This window comes from Drosophila erecta, unplaced genomic scaffold (assembly GCF_003286155.1).
Source record: "Drosophila erecta strain 14021-0224.00,06,07 unplaced genomic scaffold, DereRS2 tig00000000-arrow-pilon, whole genome shotgun sequence".
Lineage (NCBI taxonomy): Eukaryota > Metazoa > Arthropoda > Insecta > Diptera > Drosophilidae > Drosophila > Drosophila erecta.
This window is the reverse complement of record NW_020825194.1, coordinates 574,110-579,997: the sequence shown is the minus strand read 5'-3', so window position 1 is coordinate 579,997 and position 5,888 is coordinate 574,110. Positions and strand designations below refer to the sequence as shown.

At 45.4% G+C, this 5,888-nt stretch overlaps 1 protein-coding gene across 1 annotated transcript in view; it reads right to left on the bottom strand.

Annotated features, from left to right (window-relative positions):
- Positions 1-5,405, bottom strand: part of LOC113563740 — a 28,312-nt gene extending 22,907 nt beyond the window's left edge. The window contains exon 1 of the mRNA XM_026975936.1: positions 4,838-5,405. Within this exon, the coding sequence (XP_026831737.1) occupies positions 4,838-5,214 (377 nt within the window). The 5' untranslated portion in view covers positions 5,215-5,405. The remainder of the gene's footprint in view (positions 1-4,837) is intronic.
- Between the last annotated feature and the right edge of the window lie 483 nt (positions 5,406-5,888).

The window sequence follows — 5,888 nt, the reverse complement described above, 5'->3', positions numbered from 1 at the left end:
AAATAACGCTGTCTGTTTTAACTGGTGAAAGAAGGCGCATGCCAGCAAGCCACTGAATTAATACATTAATTACGGTGGCTGGGCAGGCATGTCGAAATTTATTAGCGCTTTGATTAAGTCAACAGTTTTCCGTAACCCAGACCATTTCCCATTAGCATTAGGTCGACGAAACTTGGAGGACCGCTTAACCAAATTGATGTTTGTCAAAGCGAAAGACAACCGAGGAAATTATGATAATTTCACGGCAATTTGAGCAGGGCTAACATGTGCCGCATACATGGATATCGTTCAGTGGGGGGCGTCCGACAAAAGTGTTAATCAAATAAAGAGGCGGCATGGCAGCGAACTTAACCAGGCGTGTTACCATCTCTTTAACGCTCCAGCTACGCACGCCATTACGGCCATTCTCCATTCGCGACTCCGGAGTCCTACGATGTAGTGGGCCACATCAAGAACTCTGAGCCACTGAAGGTGTCGATTAATCATGATCACGTTGAAATTGAAATGTGCGAAAACCCGAGTATCGCTAGAGACATGTGCCGCCTTACGAATGAAGATGTCTTCCACGGTCTTCACAGTCGGGTCTCGTCTCCATCTTCGTGGCATGAATGTCATCCGCCGCGTCCCTCTGTCAGTGGAAAGGTGTTGGGAACGCATGTGCGTCGTGCCCCACGTTGAATAAAACGCCCCTATTAAGCTGCAGTTAATTGAAAAGTATTGCCGTATCCGAATGCTGTATGCTCTTAACGAAATTGTGGAAAAATGATTTAACTGAAGCTCGCGAGGGTAGTGATAAGTATTTTTATCTATGTGTAGAAGAAAATCCAACAAAGTAGTTGAAACTGAAGATGCGATTTTGTTTCGTATATCGAAAACAAAGGCCTGCATAGTGAATATGCCTTTGCAAAGGCCTAGGGTAAACCATCGAAGCCACGCGTTGACAATTTTATGGCCGGTTCTGGTGCGTATTTGGCTTGGACACGGCTATGGAGTTTCCAGATGTAGTTGGAGTTGGAGTTGGAGGTATAGCGATGCCGCAGCAGTGCAGGCGTTGTCCAGTCGATCCGGACCATCGCCGCGTGAGCTTTTTGCTTTTGGTTTTTCTCACCTTCGAGCAAGCCTAGAGAACGTGGCCAAGTGTGGGCTTATTGGCGTTGACAGCTATGCAAATGCTTGGCCATTAAGTCGTTGACTGTTAGCAATGGCTTTTAATTAGCGGCTTGACTTTGGCCCGGCCTGGATTGGGATGGCCCAGAGCCCGGCCAGAATGGGCGGAAATTCCAGAGACAATGGCGTGGCGACACCTACACCCGTTGCCACTCTGACACTTTGACCATTGAGGAAAAAGCTTGCTCGCATTTCGCCAATTTCCATACATAAAGTTCGCATTGAACACCCTCACGCTTCGTGGGCATTTGCATTTAAATGTCATTGCCATTTAGCTTGGCTTTGGACTTGCATTGGGATTGGGCCTCAGATGGGATTGGATGAGCTGAAGATCTCGTTTGCAGCACTTCCTTTTCCCATTCGGGTTTTCTTTTCTAGCCATGTTGGCCTGCTCACGATTTCTGCCTCTTGGCCTCTGCTTTTGTTTGCTTTACAGCTGCTCGCTTTGATTGAAAAATTATGCACTTGCCATGGCAATGGGCATCGCCAAATTTCGCCTCCAATACGAGTCAGGGAAATGAAGAAGAAGTCGGGGAGGAAATGGAAGGCCCACCGATGAACAACAAACCCAAAGACGGACCGTCTCTCAGTTGATATTTTCGAATACTCTTCCCACCAACAAATAAAATAAGATGCAAATTTTTACTATAAATATGGTAATCAAAGTGAATAAAATGTATAGAACTAGTTGTAATTGTTCAAATTAATAGATTGGGCATATTGTGTTGAATTGTATATATGTATATGTATAGTTTTGGAAATATAATTTTTCCTTTACTATCAAAATGCCCAACCTTCCTGCCAGAGCAATAAGACAAACTAGCCAAGTTGGAAGTTAGCACTTGAAGCGACGAGTGGCAAACGTTTTCCCGTTTACCATTTTCCATTTTCCGATACCAAAGTGGCAAAAGACTGAAAGCGAGGACGGTGGCTTGTTACTTTTCATTTCGCCAACTCCTTCAGCTTGTCCTGCTCATTAGCAATTGCCCGGCATGGCAGCCAAACAGCTGTCCCTGTTAGCCAGTTTTCACCTAATTAAGCAAACAAAAAACAAACGTGTGGGAAACTGGTCGGGGAGATAACTTTCCCCGCCCCAGAAATAACACGCCCATGTCCCCGAGTATATCCCACAGGCTAATGCTAATTGCCACGAACATGGGGCTAAGTAGCCAATGGAATGCAGCCGAAAACATTTGTCTCTAATTGCGGTTCAGCCCAATTGGGCAGGCGAAATTAAATTAAATGCAGCCGAAAACAAACAAGCGAGGCAGCCAACCCCAAGATCACCAGGAGAAGCTGAAGATTCCACGGCGGGCACAACAATTTGTGCAAAAATACAAATTGGAACATTTGCGGAGGCGCAGGCGTGTAGTAGGCAATACTGTGAGAATTTATGGCCCTGCTCTGGGGTCACTACTGGGATAACATCTGGATGGCTGGGCCCAACTCGGAGGAACCGGAGGAGCTGGAGGAACTGACGCGTCGTGCGCAATGCGCATGCTTACCCAGCCGCTTTCAAACAAAACTGAAAACCGAAATGGGTAAGGACATTGACCAGGAACGATGCAAACTCAAGGCAGACAGCCGATTGCGGCAGTCGGCGGTGGAAAGCCATTTAAAATTAGTGAAATGGTTCAGTACCGTTGCAGACTGGGGGAAAAACAATTAATAATTGCAATATATCTCTGGAATCTTGGGCAGTTGCAGTTACCACAAAGGTCACTTCACTTCTGCTCAGCCGCTGAACTTTGATTGCCTGCTCAAAAACCCAACTGCCTTTCATAAAGATGATTAGCACATGTTTATATCTCTAATCTTAACGACCCATAATAGATTTTGTAGCCACAGGAAATATTAAGCAAATGTTATGTTTTACTTTATGGCGTTCTACCTAACGGCCATGGCCGTATTTTTTTTACGCTTCGTGACGTCGTTAAACGATAGGTGTTAGCAGTTAGCATCAATCCTTTGACGGGGTTAATAGGTGAAGGAGAATGTTTAAAAATATGGAGAGAACGTTCCGAAGCGATTAAAAAGAAAATAGCCACATATTATGTCTTAATACTGCCGATAAACGATCGTCTCTAAGCGCTAATGAAATGCTTATGAAAACTATATATCCAATTCTGTTTCGAGATATTCAAATAAATCTACCTTAACGCTCCTGCAATAATTGCAAGGCTGAGGCACCAAACCGAGCCCCTCCAAATTTAATTAAAGGCATCTCAGTTAGTTGGCTTTCTGTTCCTGGCTTCCCTCGCTTCCGCCTAACGGACTGTGGGACTTTTGCTTTCCGCATGCTGTGCTCTTTACCTTTTTTATGGGCTTGGTTTTGGCCCAGCCGCATCAGGAGGAAGAGGGGAAATGGAGGCTGAGAAGCAGAGGATGGCTTGCCGGTTGGGGGCGTGCGTGAAAATTGCTGGAGTGCACAAGGAAGGCCGCCGGCTGCCCTCTCTCACGTTGCAGGACAAGAATCGCAGTAAGTGATTACGTAACCAGTGCATTGTACGCAGCATCTGTTTTGGGTTTCCTCCTTGGATTCTACTGTTGGCCATTGCAATGGATGAGTCCGCAGTCGGAGGATGGCTCTTATCAGCCAATCAATGGACGAGAGGAAGCTGTGGCAAAATAATTTATTCACAACCATTATGCGCTGCGAATTTATGCCACTTCCTGGTGGAACCACTACAAATAGCCTTTTAAAATGCGATAAAAATAGCGCCAAGGGGTCTGGAGTGCACAACCAGTCAGGGAAGATGCACCAGTCCAGGGTGCTGGGTTCGAGATGATGGGGCGTGGTCGTTTGGCAATGACTTTCAAGCATGAAACCGTAAAATGGCTTTTCAATAAACCCGGCAGCCGAAGGAGGGGAACTGCCAGATGGAGCTGGGAAACTGGCGAAACAATGCGACAAATATTTGAATATGTTAATTAGTCTGTTGTTCCTGCCGTTGCCCGTTTTCTGGGCACGATCAGTTCGTTCTTCTTCTATCGCTGGACGTGCATCGGTGCAGTCTAATTTCATGTGTTGCCATCTTGTTAGCACACCGGTGAAGTTCTTGGCCAAGGATGGGGGGAGGTTCCGACCTGGAATCCGAACTTGCAACCGTTTTGCATCTTTCGCACCAGGCCCACTAACGAATGCAAGTGCTTAGAGATTCATATTCGTACTTATGATCGGTATGCAGGTTGGCCCACACACACACACCAGCGGGCAATAAAGCTGCCAATGATCGGGCAAGAGCAACTGACAGCATCAGCCTTATGGAGTCACAGGCCACCAGCGGATCGGGATCTATACTTCCATCCGAGCGAAACACCGAACCCTGAGTATCCGATCCCCGCCTGCATTCCTTGCCATTTGCACGCAAAGCTAACTGCGGATTACAGTCGAGGTTCGATGGGCGACAAGAAGAATCCGAAGTATCACTTGGCACTGCTGAATACATTCCATCCTGATGTACATTTGTAGGTAATTAATTAGGAAAACGCTGAAACACGCCTGTTTGAAAATCAAAACTAACCCTGCCTTGTTATAAAATACAAACTCTTAGTAACGGTATATAGCCCACAAGTGGTGCCCCAGAATGAATGGCGTCCGGAGACGCAGTGAGGCAGCGTTCCACAAATTGGTGTTCTACTGTTGGTTGGCATCCAGCCCGAAACTCACCTGTGGCTCACTCCTTGCGTGCGCCGACGCCTCAACTTTTGCTCCGACTTTGGCCTTGGGTTCGCTCCGACTTGGCTTCGACTTGGGATTTGCCAGGCATCGGTGTCTCGTGGCTTCGTAGGTGTTTCCAGGGGCCACAGCTGATGCCTTTGACAGCTACTAAATTCTCCGCTCGTCCGACGCACACGTTCCTTGTCCAATTTTGGGCACCAGGCAGATTTTCCTCCTGGCCGGCGCTTATCGCCTGGCCATAAATTCATGCTGTAGGTGTCTCGATCTTTTCGGGTTCTTTCTTTTTTGGCGTTTTGGCGGAGGTCCTCGTCTTGTGGACACGCAATGAAGCTGTTTCTTCGTGCGCCGGAATTTCCCCGCGGCATGCTAAGTGCAATTAACGGCACTTGCAGCGCGCCGGAAATTGACAATTCAATATAATGGGTTTCTTGTTTTCGCTAATTGGTGGTGCTTATGCACGCATAAATTAAGTAAACACAATTCAAAGTCGTAATTAATTGGTAAACACAAACTAGAGCTGACAAAAAAGCTGGCGTCCATTTTGTAATCAGGATCTGTATTCGATTAATTAGGGCTTATGCGATTACTTCTTGCGTATGTAGTCTATCGATCTAACTTTTTGAGAAACTTTCACCTCCAGCAAATCGAAAATAAAGCTCTAAATGATTAGGTTTACTAGAAAATAAGAGGAAATTACATACGAAATTGAAGTTATAAGTGAAGAATAATGCCTCAATGACTCAATCCTCACACCAATAGAATATTTCTAAATAAAGAAGACTTTGCAACACAATTTTCAATTGTCCATTAAAAACACTAAATATTAAAATATGGCGAAAAATTATATATTATTCTATGTTTACCATTTTCTGGCAATGTCATGAATAAATCAACACGGAGCCAATTCAAAGTTTAACTATTCCAGCCGCCTACACAAAATCGATAAGTTATCGACGCATATAATCGAACCAGTAAGTGAATTACCGCTGGTTCATTTTGTATTTACTACAGGCAAAACTAAAAAGCTAAAAATTAATAA